The sequence below is a fragment of the Liolophura sinensis genome, chromosome 4 (genome assembly GCF_032854445.1).
Source record: "Liolophura sinensis isolate JHLJ2023 chromosome 4, CUHK_Ljap_v2, whole genome shotgun sequence".
Taxonomy (NCBI): Eukaryota; Metazoa; Mollusca; class Polyplacophora; order Chitonida; family Chitonidae; genus Liolophura; species Liolophura sinensis.
Genome location: NC_088298.1, coordinates 4,844,757 through 4,866,364, shown reverse-complemented (window position 1 = coordinate 4,866,364; position 21,608 = coordinate 4,844,757). Strand labels below are relative to the sequence as shown.

General features: G+C 40.2%; 1 protein-coding gene across 10 annotated transcripts in view; it reads right to left on the bottom strand.

The window, feature by feature from the left end:
- Positions 1–21,608, bottom strand: part of LOC135464643 (electroneutral sodium bicarbonate exchanger 1-like) — an 85,376-nt gene that overhangs the window by 6,579 nt on the left and 57,189 nt on the right. For 9 of the 10 annotated variants that reach the window (XM_064742120.1, XM_064742116.1, XM_064742121.1 and 6 more), the window contains 14 exons: positions 21,341–21,540; positions 20,672–20,917; positions 20,139–20,285; positions 19,363–19,466; positions 17,986–18,160; positions 16,248–16,381; positions 12,494–12,965; positions 9,654–9,767; positions 8,758–8,922; positions 7,083–7,261; positions 5,099–5,171; positions 2,779–3,024; positions 2,169–2,300; positions 568–582 (listed from right to left, as the gene is read on the bottom strand). In XM_064742120.1, the coding sequence (XP_064598190.1) occupies positions 568–582; positions 2,169–2,300; positions 2,779–3,024; positions 5,099–5,171; positions 7,083–7,261; positions 8,758–8,922; positions 9,654–9,767; positions 12,494–12,965; positions 16,248–16,381; positions 17,986–18,160; positions 19,363–19,466; positions 20,139–20,285; positions 20,672–20,917; positions 21,341–21,540 (2,402 nt within the window). The remainder of the gene's footprint in view (positions 1–567; positions 583–2,168; positions 2,301–2,778; positions 3,025–5,098; positions 5,172–7,082; positions 7,262–8,757; positions 8,923–9,653; positions 9,768–12,493; positions 12,966–16,247; positions 16,382–17,985; positions 18,161–19,362; positions 19,467–20,138; positions 20,286–20,671; positions 20,918–21,340; positions 21,541–21,608) is intronic. The other variant, XM_064742114.1, reaches the window with a different exon arrangement.

Here is a 21,608-nt window from a genome sequence, read left to right as displayed (position 1 = left end):
CCAAATTATGCCTTCACATACTAGCTTAAAAGTGGTTCAGAAAAGTTCTGATACATCACAATGGCCTCGAATCAAAAATGTGTTTTACATAATATATAAATTAAGGAATGATAAGCTTCGTTTACAATTGCATTAGAAATGCATTTTAATGAAATTGCACTTCATGGAATTGAGAAAGATGCAATTTCATTGCTGTGGAAAAACTTAAAATCAAAAAAGCGAAGCCCTTCTTCCAACCTTTTCAGTTCACACATTGGAATTTTGCATTTGTAGTCTTGGGAGTGCAAACTCCTTTTTCACTGGAACAAATTCTTTCTTTCTGTTTTTTTCTTTGGCAACTCTAGAACTGTTAGATCCTTTAAAACCTTATGGATGTGTGCACAAAATCCATGCCAAAAACCATGACAAAATTGCCACTTTAAAATGCACCATCTACAGAGTGTCATCCACACCACAAAGCATTCACAAAGGGAGGTAATCACACTTGACCACTGTGACCAATGACAATAAACACAGACACCGCCCTAAAACACCTTGTGGAATTCTGGCACAGTCATGCATACTTACCCTAAGCGAGTATTGCTGAAACGTACAGGAATCCAACATTTACCTCCATACACAGAAGAGTTACACACATGCATTGCTTTCAACCTGCATCCCAGACCATTACACATTTGGTTGAAGTTTTATACTTATTAGCCACAGTTATATGTTGACAGTCAATAGTCAGATTTTAGTGAAGGGGGGGGGGGGGGGGAGGTTAACACAGAATGAAACAAAGACCAAAATATTCCTCTCTCTGATAAACAATTTCTTTTCGAATTTTGCTAAATGGAAGAATCATGCATTTCAGATTTTGGGACTGTTTTGGACAGTTTATAAAGAAAACAATTCAAATCTAAGCAATGAGACTGAAAACTAAAGAGATAAATTCAATGAATGCAATGTTTTAACTTCCATAAAATAACTGTGGCCAAATTCATGGTGTATATGCGACTGGTAGGATATGACACACAGTGATTTCATACAAACCTTAAAAGGCGTCAGCAATGTCTGGCATGCCCTGATTACAAACTGTACTGATAGGTCATGCTACTGGCGCAGCTTGAGCTTACAAAGCAGTCGCGCGTTTGTGTATGTGCAAATTTCATGATTATCATTTAATTATTAAAATCATTTCACTTGACCGTACGTAAAATACCATTTCATTTACCAAGAATTTCAGCTCACAATATCTGTCGCAAACTAAACGAACTCTCACAACGAGGAGAAATGAGTAGCTCAATGGTAAATGGCAAAATTTTCGGCAAACTACAGTGCCTTTGATCATTACACAAAACTGCGACTGCTTTGTCAACAAGACAGGAAAGGGTCATTCGTATAGGTATGAAGACTAAAAATACCACTGTGTACACTAAAGGATGCAACATCCAAGAGGACCTAGACATTTGGGTGTAGGGTGGAGCTAACCCGCTAAACTAGTGGAAAAAGTGGAGGATTTGTAAAATGGAAATGGGTTTTTTTTTTTTGTTTTATGCCTATTCAGGGTCCAAAATTTCAGTAAAAGAAAAATAAAATAATAAGAAAACCTCAAAATGACACGAAATTCAAATTTTAATAATGCTTTTTAATACTTTGAATTATAATTTGATATTTCACGACAGAATGTTTACACGTTTATCCTATCAGTTCGTCATTAATACAAAGTTGCAGAGGAGAGTGAAAAGGGGTGTGGACCAAACACCTATTATGGTCTATAGGGAGTGTCTGTCTAACTCCAGTGAAAGGTGTTCCAAACTGAGGTTCATTAAGGAAGTTCTCTTTGATGTTTTTGGCTGTAACATCTACATTGTAACTGTCGCCACTCAGGGATGAATTGCACACTGCCACAAGGGTAACGGGTACATCTGTCACCAGCAGCAGAAGGAAATTGGCAAGACTCAGGCCCTATTTAGAACTGTGTTTGTGTATTTTAGACAAAATGATTCATGTCACAAAATCACTTTAAAGACCGCAAACTCCAGACCCTCATACTGAGAGTGTATGTTGAACGCAAAAATAACATTGTGGGCGTGGCTTAGCAAAGGAGTGTGGTCTGAAAAGGGTGTGACCTAAAAAAAAAAAAGGTGTGGCCTAAAAGAAAGGGGAGTGGCCTAAAAATGTGTTACCTCCTGATCAATCTTTTCCTGGTCCTCTTTGGCGCGGCGGTGAGACTCCGGCATGATGTCATCCAGCCATTTCAGCTCTCGCTGGGTGAATATCCAGTCCAGCCCTTTCCTCACAAAACACATGGCCAATACCTGAACAGAGACGGAGGCTTATTTAGGCTACTATGACAACGCACAGCCAGTGGAACTCGTCAGCTGAAGGTGTGCGGCTTAAAACCACATCTTGGGAAAAAGTGTGAGAAATTTCAATCACAACCTGGCACATTACCTGGTTACATTACATTATTCGCTAAGTACCAGAGTTTATAACAGTTCTGCTAGAAGACTGTCGGATGGATGCTGGTAACACGAGACAGATGAGATACTTCAAAAAAGTCAGATAGACTCTTTGGAACGTAAACAAACTCACAGCATGCCAACAAGGGTTAGAATTGGCAAAACCAATGCCCAAGCAACCAATAGCAGCACCATGTGGCTTTATTTAAGTTCCTAATGCAAAACCACGATTTAATGTATTGTCACCAAATTACATCGAACATCCTAACTCCGTGCCTAAGGCCGCCTTTCAACATGTACCTCATGTGTTGATGTGGCCGAATTACTGACTCACCATGATGGGAAAGGCAATGGAGATGCTCTTTATCGTCTTGATGACCCACAATACGACCAGGCAGATAATCTGGATCAGGGTGAAGATGTGCACTCGCTTGGTGCGCACGTGACGCAGGTACATGTAGTCTGGCTGGTACTTCTGTGGCATGAACAGGATAAGGGTGCGACTCACAAGCTGCATACCTTTCAGTGAGGACACTCCCATGTAGAGGAAGACTCCGTACAACACGGGCATAGGGATGTACTGAAACAGAGAAACAACCACTGACTGACTAACTGACTGACTAGTAAATTCCTACTTGATACTCAAAAATACTCAAGAATTTTTGACTTACATGGACAGTCGGTTTTTTGATTGATGGATTGCTAATTGGATGCTTTTTTAACTCACAATTTTTCACTTAAGAGATGGACTACATGTATAAAACCTTCAGGCTTAACTAACAAACTTTTTTAAGACATGCATGGCATACTGGTGGTAGACAAGTGGTTTTCCATGAAAGCTTAGACTGTGTCGTCATCCACTTTATATTTTTAACAAACATAGCATATTGAATGGAGAAGTCCAACAGTTTGTGTGTGTTAAGTGGCAAAATCCTCAAGTGATGTCATTGGTCCCAATATGGTCAGACATCAGAAAGGCCAATGTAGAATCCAAATGCATTTCAAATGCGTTTTATTATGTTGACAAAATTCTAAAAAAATAAATTAACCTGCTTTCCTGGACAGTGTTTCCTGGATGGTCTTTCATATTTGTATCTTTTTTGCCTTTCAACAAAATTCCACATAAAACATACAGCAAAATCTGTGAAAACCCACCATGCTTAGGACAAATGAAAAATGTCGGGTTTGACAGGTCAGCGGTTTATTGGGTGTCCTGTGTACAGGCCTACATGTACGTGCATTGCCTTTACAAAAAATGCGAAAGCAAATGTACGTTTTTGAATTTAACGAAAAAAAAAATTCGACCCATGGTTAACTGATGAGCGGCAGGGCGCTACCTTCAAATCATTTCTTCCATCAGCGTGACGAGTGCGTTGGCGTCTGACTCGTACCGGTTGTCCTCAAGTCCATCCACATAGACTTGTTTCTTTTTAAGAAGGTCAGCTTGAGTCAGTTTTGATGATTTATACGCTTTGATAATTTTAAACTTATCGGCGAATGGCATGATTCAGCGAATCGGCAAATGACATTTCTATCCTGTGCTGCTTTGCTGGCCTTTCAGTCATGTTTATTGTTTTGAACATATCGCAGCTATGTTGTGCTGTATTCTGAAAGCTGCTTTTATGTACAAGTGCAATGTATTGGCTTTTTTCTGGGTCTGTTACTTAAGAAACAACAAACTCTTATCCTCAAAAGACTACAGTGGGTCAGGGGGCTTTAAGTCATTGCTTGCAGGATTAGTGTTGGCTTTGTTGGCTGAAGTGGCCATGGCTGGACACGTGCTTTGCCGACGCACACGCAGTGCAGTGAAAGGCGCTATTTATACAAAAACGGGGTATCTAACCCTGGCCTGTGACCAGAGTTGACAGAGTCCAGTGTATCAAGGTTGGGTTGTACATATTTCAAATGGATCAAAAAGTGAGCCGCATATTGTGGACAGTGTTGACAGGTTCCACTATATCAAGTGAGTGAGTGAGTGCTTGGGGTTTAACGTCGTACTCAACAATTTTTCAGTCATATGACAACAAAGGAGTCCTTAGGGTGCATGCACGTGTAATGTGCCTCCTTGTTGCAGGACGGATTTCCACCGCTCTTTTATTTAGTGCTGCTTCACTGAGACGACTTACCGAAGGCAAGTAAGCCGCCCCGCCCGAGCCATTATACTGATACGGGTCAACCAGTTGTTGCACTATCCCCTTCATGCTGAGCGCCAAGCGAGGAAGTTACAACTTCCTCTTTTAAAGTCTTAGGTGTGACTCGATCAAGGATTGATCCTGGATCTACCGGTCCCGAAGCTGACGCTCTAACAACTGTGCTATCCGGGCCGGTCCCCACTATATCAAGTCTGGGTTGTATGTATTTCAAAGGGAACAAAAAGTGAACCACATATTACGGCTGGCCAGTGTTGACAGGATTCCGGTATATTGAGGTTTCACTGTGTCTCCTTTTCACATAGGTTTCACTGTGTCTTCTTTTCACACAAGTTTCACGTTGTCTTTTTTTCACACAAGTTTCATTGTATCTTCTTTTCTTTCCAGCTTAAACAGGAAACAAATCTTACTTACCAATGAATAAGTAACCAAAATATTCATGCCTTACCCACAATATACAGAGGTCCAGAACACAGAAGAAATGACCAAATATATAAATCTTACCCGCAATACAGATGTCAGGAATACGGAAAGGCCAATTGTCAGAAAAATCATCACACCAGTAACTCTCTGCTCTCTGAAAACAAAAACAAAGAGCAGGGCCTTTTTTTTCTTGTTGTTGTTTTTAATCATTTGATTGATGTCTAAGCAGTAATCAACAATTTATCACTTATAACAGGTTTATGGGTAGAGGAAAGCAAGGAGAGTAGAGGAAAGCAGGGAGAGACAAGGAAAGTGGGAAGCCTTAAAAATACCACCACCTATTCCCAGGTACCTGATAACACTTCCTGACAAGAACTCAAGTGCAATGACCCAAGAGCCTCTCACCAATATGGTCACTGTGAGTTCAAGTCCAGCTCATGCTGGCTTCCTCTTCGGATGTACGTGGGAAGGTCTGCCAGCAGCTCTGCCTGGTTTCCTTCCCACCATAATGCTGGTTGTCGTTGTATAAGTGAAATATTCTTCAGCGCAGTGTAAAACTCCCATCAAATAAATAAATAAATGTAATGCTTCAGCAAAATCAGCCTTTTGAGCAATACAACTGGGATACGGGAAACAGGATAAGAGAAACTGGGATGTAATGGAGACCAGGATGGATGTCTCAATCCGGGTTGTGGAAAAATTGAACTGGGAGAAACAAGAGTATCTTATGAAGTATCCGATCAACCTCAAGCAACAAATTTTACGCCATACCCCGCAGGGAAACCAGCTGTGAGCATTCACAGGTTGCTGGCAAACCTTCCAACATAGAACCAGATGAAGCCAGCATGAGATGAAACTGAACCCACAGTGACCAAATTGGTGAGAGGCTTTCGAGTCGCTGTGCTGCACTAGCATTTTAATCAATCTACCACAAAGGCAATCTTGGTTAAGTAAAGCAGTCCACATCACGTGGGGAACAAGGGAGTTGTATACATCAAAGCTGGCGTCTGACTGGTAACAAGAGAGAGTAAACCTCTTGACTTCCTGGTTACCAGAGAGAGTAAACCTCCTGACTTCCTGGTAAACCAGAGAGAGTAAACTTCCTGATTTCCTGGTAAACCAGAGAGAGTAAACTTCCTGACTTCCTGGTTACCAGAGAGAGTAAACCTCCTGACTTCCTGGTTACCAGAGAGAGTAAACTTCCTGACTTCCTGGTAAACCAGAGAGAGTAAACCTCCTGATTTCCTGGTTACCAGAGAGAGTAAACCTCCTGACTTCCTGGTAAACCAGAGAGAGTAAACTTCCTGACTTCCTGGTAAACCAGAGAGAGTAAACTTCCTGACTTCCTGGTTACCAGAGAGAGTAAACCTCCTGACTTCCTGGTTACCAGAGAGAGTAAACTTCCTGACTTCCTGGTAAACCAGAGAGAGTAAACTTCCTGACTTCCTGGTAAACCAGAGAGAGTAAACTTCCTGACTTCCTGGTAAACCAGAAATAGTAACCCTCCTGCCTTCCTGATAACCAGAGAGAGTAAACCTCCTGATTTCAAGCCATAGACAAAACAGTGAGAGCTAAAAATGAACATTTAACCTCACTGAGCAAAAGAGCGAAAGATTATTACGACAACATAGGTCCTGGACCCCGCCAAAACTGCTTGCAGTTTTTTGAGTTAGGCTTAATGGGATTGATTACTTGCATGTGGCAATACAGTTATTTACTGCCTATAAACAGCCAGGTGAAACACTCTTTCCAAATCAACTGAGCTTTAGAATGTCTTGTATGGTGTCCACCCTTCAACCCACGTTATTTCAAATAGTTATTGCACAATCTGTTTTCGGGGCCTGCGGGGCCGATGGAAGTTAGCACGCCAGCGCAGCGCAATCACCCGAAAGCCTCTCACCAAGCGGTTCCTAAGAGTCCATCTATTGCTGGCTTCCTCTCCAGGCAGCCCGCAGATCCTCCTACCATAGTGCTGACCACGGCTGTGTAAATGAAACATTCTAGAATACTACATATAACACCAATCAAATAAATGAAAAAACAAATCACAAGCTGTTTCTCTTACCTCACCCCCAGGAACTTCGGCCTCTCCCCTGGGGCTGTGCACTCAGATTCTACTTTCAAACTCATCACGTGAGTGATGGAGAGGACAGTGGCGGCCACAAACCACGGCAGACCCAAAATCGAACAGATGATAATCAAGGTGGCCACGATCATCAGATCAAGGTGGTAACCATGCCCCTTCTGCCAACGACAAATACAGAGAAATCCACAAAAACTGGATTATAAAGTACCATAAACCTTGTGTCTAAGATAAATACTCAGAAAATGAATTTTACACTGTGCCACACCCCTTTTGTCAAGGATAAATACACACAAAACATCGATATTTTAGTCCTTTAGCTGGTAATCAACCCCTTAATCAAGAATTTTTTCACCCAAGTGACAGAGGCTGAAATAGTAATATTTTTCTACCTGCTGAATGCACTAGGCAAATTTTTTTTCTTACACCTTTCAATAAATTTGTCCACTTTAAACACATCTGTTAATTAACATGTTTCCCACATGGAGACATATATATGCGAATAACATTCTGTATGCAATAACTGTACCCTAAATTAGTCGAGAGGCGTTAATTTGACATACTGAGTAACATCATAGGGTTTGTATATAGATAACTTCTGATTTACCTTAAAATAACCATAAATTCTGCCCAGGACTAACTTGCCCAGTTCTCCTGATTCCTGGAGTTCTACTGATGTTAGAAAGCTGTTCTGAGGTTTGCTTGGAATACTGGATGATATTCTACTTGGAAATTGTAAGGTTGAGCACCAAAAGTAAAATTCTGTGACGTTTATCTGACTCTAAAAATGTATTTTTATGGACAAAATTTGAGATCATTTAGGATAAAAAGTCTGCAAAGACAAGATCTTTGTCAGGCAAGTTCAGGCAAGTTAAGACCTTTGTCAGGCAAGTAAAGACCTTTGTCAGGCAAGTAAAGACCTTTGTCAAGCAAGTTAAGATCTTTGTCAGGAAAGTTAAGATTTTTGTCAAGCAAGTTAAGATTTTTATCAGGCAAGTAAAGACCTTTGTCAAGCAAGTTAAAATCTTTGTCAGGCAAGTTAAGATCTTTGTCAAGCATGTTAAGATAGAACTAAAATGGAATATACCCTAAATACCTAAAATTCTGTCGATGGCTAAGTTGTTCATTTTCCCAGACTCTGGGAGTTCTATTGATTTTAGAAAGGTGCTTTGAGAGGAATTTGGAAGTTAATAATCCAACTGGGAAAACGTAAATTTAGTGTTAGAAGTAATATCTCATTACACTTAACTGCCTCCAAAAATGCTCTTTTGTGGTCGAATTTTTAGGTCATCAAGGGGACTTATACACAAGCAGTGTTGAAACTACCCAGAAAACGTCTAAATGTGGAAAATAGGGGCGTCTGTTTCTGATGGGTTAGCACACTAGCGCAGCGCAATGACCCAGGAGCCTCCCACAAATGTGGTCGCCGTGAGTTCAAGTCCAGCTCATGCTGGCTTGATTTGGCCATACCTGGGAAGTGCTGCCACCTGATGGTTGTGGTTGCCTCCCACCATAATGCTGGCTGCCGTCAAATATGTGAAATTTTCTTGAGAATGACATAAAACACCAATCAATTAAATGAAGAAAAAAATAAATGTAGCAAACAAGTTTCAGTCCACTGTGACTGTGAACAATTGGTCTGCAAAGTTTTTCTCACCTTTAATTTATTTTCTTTCCTATTGACAATGACTGCCGTGATCTGCTGATCCATGAAGATCAAGATGCCACCCAGAAGAGCGGGCAGCACAGCTGCCAGAATCGTCCACCAGGGGTTTTTCCCAAGCGGGTGAATGAACCAGCTCTTGCGCCCCGGGTTGGTTGGCTGAAACAAAGGGAGATAAATACCAAGCCTCGCTAAAATGAGAAAGATGCACGTATGTATGTATGCTTGATTTTTTATGCAGAGTTTTCCGTTCTTCTGTCAGGATATCACCTTACCTTCCAAACCAACCTTCCAAACCAACAGCTTTTGACAGTCAACAGAACATAGATATTATGGGAAAACGAACATAACTCTGCAATTTTACTTACCTTACTGTTTTTGAAAAAGCCAAGAATTTATGCTTTCTTGTTGGGTTTTTGCCAACATCATTGCTTCACAGAAACAATAATGTTTTTCGCCTAGACAGAGAAATGTGGACAGACTCTGCTTACACGTTCAACATCAGGGGCCAGTTGTTCAGAAGTGTATTAAAAGTTAACACAGGTTCAACTCTTAACACCAGTCTTAGTCCAATACAAAATTAATCGTTTCTCAGTCCAGACTAAACTTAACATGGGGCTTAACTGCTTCTATACTTCTGAACAACTGGGCCCATGTAAGCGTAATAAAGATTGAAGAAACAGGGATTAAACATTCTGCATTTTGTTCATTTCATCCACCTTTTAGGGTCTCTTAGGAGTTTTTTGTAAAGCATCTCAAGTGTTGGCACAAAAAGTATCATTTGAAAGCCATTACACGCTTCTGAAACTGTATTTTTACATTCTAAACTTTAGGTGAAACACAGCATGTCCATCGTCCAATCAGAACTGTCCTCCTTAGGTGATACATACCTGAAATTTGTCTGGCACCTGCAGCTTGGGCGTGGCCACACCAAGGAGCAGGTCTAACCCAATCATGGACACGATGGCGATAATCACAGCAAAGTCACTTATTATGGAGCGGCCCTGTAACACAAGGGGGGACAACTCTGTATGGTAACTGTCATTCATATACATATGTACATCTGAGAATGATTCATGATAACCCTGGTCCTCTGGACCAATCTCAGTAAATTGAAATTTCAACCATGTTTTTCAGGCCCATGGACTGCCCCATTTCTTTTTTTAACACAATTATGGGCTGCTTTAGACATGACAAGGCAGTAAGGTTGGGCGGCTGTGAGAGTTTTAGGTTTTATCTTTCTTCTGTTCTGTTTTATTAAAATAGATTCTAGATTGTCAGCTTTAATATTTAAATTCCTCTAACATTTTCCTCTTGTAACAAAGTTGTCATACATGTAGATTTCGCTTGTGGTTTGTTTTCTTGTTTTTTTTTTAAAAATGTACCGGTATATCTGAGAGCTAACAGTCACATGTAGGAAAGGGTTTAATCCAATCACATCCACGATGGAAAAGACAACAACTACTTCAATCCAACAACCACAGGCCCCTAGCCAGGATTTTGCAAGGGATGGGGGATGACTGTCCTAGCCATAACAGCCGGGTGTTCGCAGTCCCTCCAGCCCCGAAGAATCAGCCATACAGTAGCTGGAGATGTCTATAGTCTGATTCAAGACCAGTTTAGATCTGGTTTAAGTCATAGTTTAAATATATTTCAATATTAATACCCTGTCACCCATGAAGCTCCTCCACTGGTAATAAAAATGGATATTTTCACATACATGCAGATACCGCATACATGTAACTATCACATTAAACTTATTTCTTAAAGAGAAAGAACTTTTTTAAAGTACATGTATTCCTTAGCAGACAGTCTATTAACTTAAGATCTAAACAAAAAGAAATTGTTTTATTTACGTTTATTTCACATATCTTTTTGATTTATTTCATTTTTTGTGATTTCCACTACATCAAATACAAATAGCACCATGGACATGAATGTCATTTGTTCAGGAATTATGACTGATTGTATTGGGTGAGGAAATTTGAAACAAAACAACATCCTGTGACCTGTGACTAACGTCACTTATGTCAATCAATTAAGTTACTTGTAAATTACATACCATCAGGATCAAATGTTTTTTTTTTTAAATAGTTACAAAAAAAAAAATAAAATTCATTTTCTTGAATAGTTTTGACTGGTCTGCTTGAGAAGAACTTTGTATAATGATTTTCTTATGCTGTGAGATTGTCTCATGAGTACGAGGCTGCACGTTGTCGTTGTTCCTTTGACAGTTGCAATTGTCTGGTTGGTAAAAAAAGATCGCATAGACTTGTTCTGTGTGGCTAGTCTATCGTGGGTGGACTGACACTCCCTGTCCAGCTGACCCAAACTGGGCATGCTGTTGGCAATGTCTAACATTCAAGTTTAATTGTTGTGCAAACTTGTTGATGCAAGCTCGTTGATCCATGGCTGTTCATTATATATGCGCGGTCAGCTAAATGTTAGAATCTCGGTAACCTCCTTTTGGGGGTAATAGCTGTGGGGCTAACCAAGGTTTCCGATTTTACAGTTACTCTTCGATATTTGGAGGGCAAAAAGTCATCCTGTAACGGAAAGCGTTGTGCAGTGAATACGATACGACAAGCTGACGACAGTATTTACACTTTTGTTCTGCAGAAAAGGACAGCTAATCGAGTAAAAGGTTTTGTGACTGCAGAGTGTACACTATATGAAGTAGAGGCACGCCACTTACAAGGCACACGTTACAAAAAAATCAACTTATTAGTCAAGAAAGACAACTCTGTACATAAAGAGAAAGATCTATTAATCAAGAAAGACAACCCTGTACATAAAGGGAAAGTTCTATTAAATAAGGAAGACAACTCTGTACATAAAGAGAAAGATCTATTACTCAAGGCAACTTATACATGAAGAGAAGTTTGTGGAAAACTGGGAAAAAAAAAAAAACAGAAAAAAAAACACAGTTTATCTGAATTAAATAAACTGTCATATAAAGGCATCAACATGTAGTTGAAGGAAATGAGAGTCTCGGTACAATGGCAACCTCTGAATTCGGACAAATATCAGCTGCCGCATCTGGTTAGCAATACGAACATGTATCTACGTGTATTCACCAAAAATTTAACCGGGCATGGCACCAACTCAATATGCCTAGCGACCAATGATTTCAAGCAGATGTATCTATCCATTAAAATAAAAGGAAAAGACCTGTAAAAACCAAAGTACGCATCCCTAAATAGGCCACTTAAAAACTATGCATAACTATGCTTTCATTTATTTCTTTAGATTTTTGTGAAAAAAGTTAAAGGTGTTCAAACATTTGAATTCTAATGTGGGTTATAAGGACCATACTATTAGAGGTTAAGAGTCACAGGAAGTTTTTCCAACTCTAATCACAAAACTGATTTTTGGAATAACTGTTTTTCTCTGTGAGTTAAAGATAACTGAAATAATGTCCCATAAAGCCCACCACTGACTTCAAATATCTGAATGTCTTTCAACACTCTTAAACAAAAATCTGCAAAAATAAATGAAAGTAGTTTTTGGCATAGTTTTCAGTTGTCTGTATGATGAATCTTACTTCATACGTTAGCTTCTTTAACTTTCCCAGTGTCTCTCTTCAATATAAAGAGTCGCAGCCTGGACATACAGACAGACAGATGGACGGACAAACAAACAGAAAGACAAAATCACTATATGATATAAATATAGCACACAAAACCCTTGCATCTAGATCATTAACATGAATGACATTTATTGGACTTACCCGTGTTGGGAAAAAACGTGTATTTCTGAAAGCCTTCAGGGCCATTGCCAGCGTGAACGTCCCAATAAACAGAAGAACGGAACAGAAAAACACATCTGGAACGTAACGGCACCCGTCTCCAATTAAGGTCCCATTCAGTTCTCTGCACTCTTCCACAGAGAGATTCGACCAGAACACAGAGATGTTCATCGTCATCCCTTGTGTAGCGTTTTTAGGAGGTCCGCAATAGCAGTTGTCAATCCAGCGCACGCCGCCATGAAGGAGGGGCGGAGTTTCGTCGATAATGTGAATACATTTGGCTAGCGCCTCTTTAATGAAGATCAGCGAGATCAGGGCCGCGAAGCTCTCTTCCGTGAAACGCGTGATATACCGCACCAGAGCGCTCAGATCAAATGCCACGATGATGATCAGGAATAACCCCGTCCATAAACCAATCCAGAGACGGAAACTGAGATAATCCAGACCGTTGTCACTGGAAAACAAGAGAGACAAGGACATTCATGACAACACCTGACTGAGACAAGGCCTTCATGACAACACCTGACTGAGGACTCTGTAAAACTGCGTGATATTTAGGTCATGGTTGTCACTGTAAAACAAGAGAGACAAGGCCTTCATGACAACACCTGACTGAGGACTTTGTAAAACTGCGTGATATTTAGGTCATGGTTGTCACTGTAAAACAAGAGAGACAAGGCCTTCATGACAACACCTGAATGAGGACTTTGTAAAACTGCATGATATTTAGGTCATGTGATACGTTCAAATATTGACCTCTACACAAAAATAACACCATCACACACAGATATTATTACATAATTCGACAGTGCTAAGATTTTGCCATTAAATCAACAAGAAAGGCCAAAATTATTACGTACTGTCATAACTAGGATTGTTTATTGTATGAGTAAGGATTGCAGAGTAGTGACTTCGTATGTTACAGAGTCCATGGTGGTGGCAAAAGACACTGTGGAGAATTCAGGCACAAGATTTACCATAGCTGTCTTTGATATGCGAATCGTGAGCTGCATTTGGATGTCCATGTACTATGGAAGGTAAATACATCCCTGTGAATGCCCAAGGAAATGTTTAGCTATGAGGTGAACAACTCCCTTGTCTTTGATTGGCTATCTTTGCACTATGGGTGGCCACTGCAACACTATGATTAACCAAAAACTTTATTCAAACTGGACACCGACACCGATAGTATCTGATCCCCCTCTCACAATACCTCTCCTTACTTCATACAGGCGGGCTAAAAATGACCGACATTAGGAGACACCCAGGGTAGCTTGTCAGTTATCAGAAAGCAATAAAAAATAGTCATCTCACAGGATGAAATAAGATTTGACAAGGAATGCCCATATCCCATAAAGCTTAATAAACAATGAAACCAGCCAAGACCGTAAAAAAATCCATTGCTGTGCATAACCCACCCACATCGCAAAAGAGTGTCAGTCAGTCATGTCATTATAGAGGCTCTTTTGTTTTGTTTTTCTATGCAATTTTTGAAAATTCTTGTATAAGAAATTCACATGGAGAGTTTCTAAATAATTCCAATGAATACTCTAAGATATTCGAGGGTCAGACAGGTTAGGATTTACGCACAATGGACATATTTTTAATGACAGGCGTAACACAACTTCTTCTACAACTAACTTCTCTTCTCCTTGAAAAAGTGGTTTTGCTGAAAACTGTTTTTTCTTATAACTGAATTGTGTTTCAGTTTATCTTTCACATGCAAACAACCCAAGTCAAACAGATCGTTATTTGATGACTGTCCTAAATGACCTAAAATTTTGTCCATGACTAAGTCGCTCATTTCTCTAGATTCTGGAAGTTCTCTTGATTTTAGAAATGTGTGGAAGGGGAGATGATATCCTACTGAGACAATTCAAATTTTAGCACCAAAAGTAATACCCCATGGCATTTATTTGCCTCCAAAAATGCTCTTTTGTGGTCGAATTTTTAGGTCATTTAAGGTAGTCTCCTCATGCAGAAGCCTTCCATCCACTGCCTTTGCTGACAGAACTCACACATCTGATACAGCTGGCCAAAATGGCTAAGTGACGTAACCCAAAATAGCTAAGTGACATAACCGAAAATGGCCAACCGACACAGCCCAAACTGGCTATCTGACACAACCCAAACTGGTTAACTGACACAACCCAAAATATCTGACACAACCCAAACTGGCTAACCGACACAACCCACAAATGACACAACCCAACATGGCTAACTGACATAACCCAAAATGGCTAACTGACACAACCCAAAATGACTAACTGACACAACCCAAAATGACTAACTGACACAAACCAAAATGGCTAACTGACACTACCCATAATGGCTAACTGACACAACCCAAAATGACTAACTGACACAAACCAAAATCGCTAACTGACACAACCCAAAATGACTAACTGACACAAACCAAATTGGCTAACTGACACAACCCAAAATGGCTAACCGCCACAACCCAAAATGACCAAAGGAAACAATCACAAGCTGCAACATGATGTTGCAAAGTTACTATGAATAAACATAACATAAGGCCGAATACGAAATTTTTTTGTTTACAAAATTCGTTTAAAAAGAGATCAGGTTTTAAATATGGAGATTATTTATGGTCCTTTTGTGGGTGATCGGCGACACCAGGTATTGCTTAAGTAATTTTGATTTTATTGGAAATGAGAGGCTCCTAAGTCTACAACCTGCCTCCATGTAAGAATATCAATCAACAAACACCTCCACTTCAACCAACAGGAGAGTTTCAAGTTGGAACTCTTCTGTCACCAAAGGTAAAAACAGTCCTACTTTACAATGTGACTTGTGAAAAATGTTAGGCATGATTTGTCCATATAAATTTACGGATCACCTGATTCCCCGTTCCAGAAACACAAATGACACTTCTTAGGAATTTTACATTAACAAACGTTCAGCTTTCCAATTTTCTTTCTCATACGTCTGGTCTAAATGATTTTTTGTGAAACTTTCTTAGATGCCCATGTTATAGTAAATGTGATCAAAAAAAAAAAAAAAGTCACATGACACAGTTGGATTTTCATTACCAGTTTGAACTTGAAACTCCCCTATTAAAATCTGTACTCATTTGCAAAGGTATTGTTTCTCATATGGAAAAATTCATTGGTTAACACACTCTGATAATGTCATTTTCCACTCGTATCACAAAATCAACTGTATTTGAACAAAGCACTTGGGTCGACAGATTTGAATGGTCTGTCGTGGAGAAACAGGCAAGATTTAATGATTGGAAAGAGATGTGGTCATACTGGCAGAACCTGGTGTATTTATTTGATTGGTGTTCAACGCCACGCTCAAGAATTTTTCATTTATGTGATGGTGGTCAGTTTTATGGGTGGAGGAAACTAGAGAGCCCAGAATAAACCACTAGCTTTAGGCAAATTACTGACAAACTTTCCCACATGTGTTATACAGATATGCACACAGTATCAGTTGGTGGTAGACAAATGGTCTTAAACAAATATGCACACAGTATCAGTTGGTGGTAGACAAGTGGTCTTAAACTATGTTAGACAACTCACTTGGCCACAACTTAATGTCACCACAACCTCACATGCAATGACAGCGGGTGAATACAAACTCCCTGCCCAAGGCCGGATTTGAACCCGCACCTTGAGCGTCCTAACGAACTCAATGAAAAGGCTAGCACCCTTAACACACTAAGATTAATCAGCCAATAATCGCATGATTTTGTCATTTTGATACTTACAAACAGAAGGAGTGAACGATGGTTTCAAACACGAGCACTGGACCAGTACTTCCTAATATGGTCAGAGGTTGGCCAGCACATAATGCATATACTATACCACATATTGATCCAGCAAAGATACTCTCAAGGGCCGCCTGTCAAAAAACCAAAGCAGGGGAGATAATCACATTCTGCAGGCAAACTCGCATTAAAACAGGAACAATGTCACACAATTTGCGGCTTACAAATTTACCAGTACAGGCTATAAGGCTTGAAAGTTCAGACGCAGAGTTAAATTTGTAGAAAAGGCACAATGAATATTCTAGTCTTTTTGTTTATTTATTTGAGTGGAATTTTACACTGTATTCAAGAGAAGGAAACCTACTACCATCTGCCGATTCATGTAGCTGGTAGACTCTTTATTTGTTATATTCATTACAAAAATTAAGGGGTCAATTGCACCTATCATTATTACCAGCATAATGGTACGTTATCCATGGTTTACACAAGACAGTGCCATATACATATGGTGTCATACTAGTACTAGGTTGTCTCCCTTGATATACAGAGGGAGCATTCCGTTCAGGTTCATTGGACCCTGCCAGTGCAGGGTCATTGATATATATGTATAGTGATGTAACAGTAGATCACGATGTCAATGTAGTTAGCCAGACACAAACGCATTCACGGGGTACTTTGTTACCGATGTACAGCAACGGGACATGCAAGGTAATGGCAGTCCCCAAGTGCCAAATGTAGATATGTATAGGTTATGAAGTTCCATGATATTAATAAATGGTATGGTCACTGAAGCTTGGGACTCGGGTTAATTCGTAAATACATCATCTTGGTTCACTGATAACCTGACAGACACACGGACTAACAGACACACAGACAACCAGACAGACATGCCCAATAATATAGCCAGATGGCAAGTTATGCCTATGCTACAACATTGTAGTCTTTGGGGCTTTGGAAATCCTCACTGTGATTGCTCAAAACAGTTATTTCCCGAAGCCTAAATTCATAATTATCGATTTCCCAAAAGGTTTTTCTTAGTTTGTACTCCTTACTATCTTCAAATGTCTAGGCTTTTCAAAGCCCAAAGTTGAAGATTCCCAGGCTCATTTGGATAATTTGTTTACTTATTTGATTGGTGTGTAACGTTGTACTCAACAATATTTCGATAGAAGCCAGCACCATGCTGGGAGGAAACCTGGCAGAGCCCGGAAGGGAACCCATGACCTTTTGCAGCTGAATTAGGATAAATAGTGTAAACTCATGAAACGTCATCTTATATGTTGAGCTTTCTCATCAACACAGTAGTGCATCAACCAATTTCACGGACAGCAGAAAAATCAGCATATGTCCACTGTATATACAATCCAAGCTCAAGATTGTCCTGTATTATGTCTGTAGATTACCTTACAGTACATGTTCCGTAATGCTTCTTAATTTCCAGGGTTTTTTTTACGCCTAGTGGTGTCCCCTACAAGGCCCAAGGCTTATCATATTTAGTTTAGTGGTGTTCCCTAAAAGACCCCAGACTTGCCATATTTAGTTTAGTGGCGTCTTCTAGTAGACCTCAGACTTACCATATTTAGCCCACCTAGAAGACCCCAGACTTAAAATATTTAGTCTAGTGACCTCTCCTAGAAGACCCCATGCTTATATATTTAGTCTATAGTGGCCTCTACTAGAAGACCCCATGTTTACCATATTTAGTCTTGTGGTGCCTCCAAGTAGACCCCAGTCTTACCATATTTAGTTTAGTGGCGTCTCCTAGAAGACCCCCGAAGGTGATGATGGGAGTAAGACAGGCGAAGTAGAGAAAGATGAATGAAGCAGCACACTGGATGTGCAGCGCATCTTTGAAGTCACTCGCATACACCGGAATTTTACGCCGGATGTCGTCTATGAGTCCCCCGAAAAATCTGGTCAGAGAAGAACACTTGTCATCAGTAAAACCACTCTTTTATTGCCCCTGTTAACACCACTGGGAATATTGGAGTGTTACAAATGAGGAACATTTCCTGCCTGAATAGGTAATTCTGTCCTCAGCTGGTCTAGTATAATAGGGGAGTTTCGACATGCAACTCTTCAGTCGTTAAAGGTAAAAACAGTCCCTTTCTATCTTGTGACTTGTCAAACATGACAGGCACCATTTGCTGACCTCAATTTGCTGATCAAATCACCTGTCCCGCCCTGCCCTCGAGGCACAAATGACCCCCCCATTTCCTTCAGAAACTTCTCCAGTTTCACCAATGTTCAGCACCTCAATTTTCTTTGCCACTTGTCTACTCTAAATAACTTTTTGTGAAACTATTTTTTCAGGTGCACATGTCACAGTAAATGTAATCCAAATTAGTTGTCTATCATTTCTGCCAAGTTAGATGGTACAGCAGGATGTTTTTTTTTACCTTCAGCGATAAAACGGAGCGAGCTAGAAACTCCCCTAACATTGATTCCTACCTTTGTGGCGATCTCCTGCAGGAAAACAAGTAATGTACTCCACGTGCTAACAAAATCATCAGTCATGTCAACTTGGGCCTATTGTGCAGGATATTTATTTGATTGGTGTTTTGCGGCATCCTCAAGAATTACTTATGTGAAGGTAGCCAGCATTACAGTGGGAGGAAACCGCACAGAGCCCTGGGTAAACCCATGACCATCCGCAGGTTGCTGTCAGACCTTCCCACGTTCGCACAAGGAGGAAGCCAGCATGAGCTGGACTTGAACTCACAAAAACCGTGTTGGTTTAAACATAAATACTTGGTGGTGATGGTGAGAGACTGCTGTATTATCATTTATGGGCTTTATTAATTCAGAGTTTTCTGTGTGACCATCTATAATTTGTTCATAATGCCAAGGTTGTCTCCCTTTGACTTTATTTAGAAGTTATGGCAGTTTATTTCTTTGATTGGTAATTTACGTAGTGCTTAAGAATATTTCCCTTAAATACAACGGCGACATGCATTATGGTGGGTGGAAACCAACGACCATCCGGAGGGTGACTTGAACTCACAACGAGTTGGTGGGAGGCTCCTGTGTCATCCCTAGCCCCCTTGGCCACGGAGGCCCTCGTGACTGTCACAACATAGCGTGAATCTCTGCAGCCAAATTTCCTATTTCTTACCGTCCTGTTCGCATGAGGGTGGGATCACAGTGGTCTGTTTCATCTTCAGTCTCAATCAGCTTGCCGTTGGGCAGAGGAGTCGTGCCGGCAGTTTTACGTCCTTCCTGTTCACACATACACAAAATGTACTTTAATATCAGAATCAGGGCCAAATACAGTCTTTTAATTTGGGTACCCTTCCAGTAAGCTAATTTGGGCTAAAACATTTTCCCAAACCTAAACTTTATGTCTTATATACAAAGGGTCTTTGTACAGTCAGTATACATGAAGATAGGAAATTTCCATAATTTCAATTTATTAAGCAAATACCATAAATCTTCATGTTTTTGTGTATTACAACCATGTTACCTGATCCAGACAGGTTGTTATATCACTTCTAAGAAGTTCATTATATACCTCCACCTGTACAATACATTTACCCAGCAAAATGTGGTGAAATGTTTTTAAATTACGTCAAAAGTTATACTTTACTGGTTGAATTTGTTAAAGATTTAGGGTATATCCGATAATTTGCGTTCTTTACGGCGTGCTGTAATTTTTTTAGCAAAATACCATAGGAACAGATATCTTTTTTTTTTTGGGGTCTGCTACCAAGCTTATTTTAGATTTTTCACTGTTATACATTGTACAATGGCAGGTCAAGGTCTAAAGTAAACCACCAGACAACTGCTGACAAACTTTACGATGTCAGACATACACATTCACATAGCCATTATCGGGCAAAGGCCCAACGACAACCAAGGCTGGATAAGTGTGGCATGACACAGTCAGCTTACCTGTGAAGGGACGCTCTTGGGAGGTTCGATTCTGATAGAGGGATCCCACTCACCAGGGGGCAGCACTGTCACCTGGTCCAGGAACTCGTCGATGCCAGCCACCAAGTCCTGACGATTCCGTGCCTTGTAGGCAACATCGTGGAAGATCTGAAAGGGGGACAAAAATGGATAAATCAACGACCCTGTCCTGAGGCAATGAAGGTACTAAAGAAGCTATACAAGTGAATTTGTTTTGTTCCAATCAAATGTTTTGTCATTATTTCAAAGTAGCCCAAATAATTACCTTTCACAAAATATCAGCCTCTTCTGTGCATGTGTTACCAGTAAAAATTGTTCAAAAAACCTTTAAAAACCAGGTCTCTACGGTTTCCGATAACTCTAACATGGCGCATCCCATGGCCTCATAAGATTTCTTAGAAGCTGAATTACACAAACTTTTAATCAGTTTCCTAATGAAAATGTCACAATACTTCAGAGCCTCATTTCGTTTTAAAAATGAAGTAAAAATTACTGAACAAAAATCATTCTAATACCTCATCTGACATTAACGTTGCTATAGAGCGTCCAATCTCGTGATATTTCCCAGCATTCCCCACAGGACCGAGCAGGATGTAGAGGAACCTGGTCGGCACAGGAACCTCTGTCAGATCAGCCAATAAAACAGACTTTGACAAGCGGACGAAGGCTGTGATTGGATGGTTGAGGAATTCCACCTCTCCAACCATGATGTTAGAGGCTTCAGCTCCTTGTGGAATCTTCTTCATGAAGTGCAAATTTATCTGCAACAGTAATGGTTAGGAATTTCTGTTCATACAAATTTTTAAAACTAAAAATCAAAAAAATTTATCTACAATGACAATGGCTGGCAAATTTCGGTACAACCAAATTTCTAAATCTTCATCATAAGGTTCAAAATTATCTGTAATATTTAGCAATTATTGAATGAGCAAATTTCTGAGTCTTCTTCTCAAAGGACAAATTTATTGGCAACAGTAATGATTGGGAATTTCTGTACATATATTGTGCAGTTTGTCGTTTTCAGACTTGAATCACACACCCGATACTACAAATGGAAACAATGACAAGGCGACTAAATCCATCATGAAGGCTAAAACATAGTGCTGATCATCCTACCAACTGAGGTAAAAGCTGGCTAACAAAAAATGGACCTAATCAGTCATCTTCTAACTGCCAGCATCTACCTTATGTGAGGACGCATTTTCCGTGAGATCGCCAGCAAACGACTGCGTCGGCTGAAGTCCTGCAGTTCCAGTTTCAGCAGACAGCAGGTTAGGGAAGGTCCCTGTGCCATGTCCTCCATCGTGTGCGCTTAGGCTAGCGCCACTGCTGCTACTACGGTGGAAGTTCGGGACACTTTTACAACCTATGCCCTTCTCCTCACCTGTAAACACAGGGTTTAAATACAACTTACAAAACATTTCCAGGCTTACTCCAGGTGCTTGGGATAAA